At 45.0% G+C, this 1,052-nt stretch overlaps 1 protein-coding gene across 1 annotated transcript; it reads right to left on the reverse strand.

Moving 5' to 3' along the window:
• Positions 1-612: 612 nt before the first annotated feature.
• Positions 613-1,050, reverse strand: TM35_000262100 (putative amino acid transporter PAT1; the record flags this gene model as incomplete). The annotated part of the gene is made up of 1 exon (XM_029027947.1): positions 613-1,050. The coding sequence occupies one exon, from the start codon at positions 1,048-1,050 to the stop codon at positions 613-615; it is 438 nt and encodes a 145-aa protein (XP_028880824.1).
• Positions 1,051-1,052: the final 2 nt, after the last annotated feature.

The raw sequence follows: 1,052 nt of genomic DNA on the forward strand, positions 1-1,052 counted from the left end.
ACCCTTGGTCACTCAAATCTTCTACCCTTCAAACTACATAAATGTGGATGTGTGTTTGGAATGTCGGTAGTCATGGGTGGCAGTCTACAATTATGCCAGTACACCAGCTGATTCATCGAGCGGAACTGTAAGTCTGTTCGACTGCATCGTCTCACTATTGCAAGCAGAAAGGAGGATAACAGAGTCATTGATTGTAGCAAGGAAAAAGGAGTACACGTTCTCTCCCATTCAAAAGCTAACGTGGGGGCACAGTACAGGTGCGAAAGCCAAAACACGGTGGAATAAATGTGGAACAGGGAAAACACGTACAGGGTCAGTAGAATAGACGAGAGAAAAAAACAAATCAATTAATAATAATCAGACAACAAGGCCCCGGTTGTGTTAACGTAACCCATGACTTCCTGTAGTTCCATGTAATAAGATATTACCATGACAGAATTTCAAAGAAAGGTAAATTCACACAGAAGGGAGGAACACCTTTGCCGCAACCCCCAACCACAACCTCAAACCAAAAAAACAAAACAAGAAACAACAACATTACATTCACAGTACTACAATTTAACGCTGTCAGAAGAAAGAAATTAAATAAAAGGCGTTTGGCAGTATCCGTTCCTACTTGTCACCCACCACCGCACCGTATATAGTGGAGGCTGTGCCAAACACTATAACCACCACACCAGTCATCATCAACGTGTATGTGAGCACATAGTGTCCAAACCCAACCGACTTCAGCGACCAGTTGCCACCGTACATCATAAAGACAGCTGGGAAGAGGAATGCCAACGTACCGCCACAAATTGCACCAACAAATCCAAACACAGTGTTTATATTGGGAATGAACAGGCCACAGAGCAATGAACAAACAGCTAGACTCACAACAACAATGCAGTGCTTCCAGAAGGGCAGTGTGTCAACATCCCACCCAACAATGTAGTAGATGGCATTTCGACTCGCCATTGTGAGCAGTGGGAAGGAGGAGCACAGCTTCACCAGCACACCGAGGTACGCAATCATCATGGCAGGTTCCCGGATTGGGTCGTACATCAGCAGCA

This window comes from Trypanosoma theileri (genome assembly GCF_002087225.1).
Source record: "Trypanosoma theileri isolate Edinburgh chromosome Unknown TM35_Tth_26_V1, whole genome shotgun sequence".
Taxonomy (NCBI): domain Eukaryota; phylum Euglenozoa; class Kinetoplastea; order Trypanosomatida; family Trypanosomatidae; genus Trypanosoma; species Trypanosoma theileri.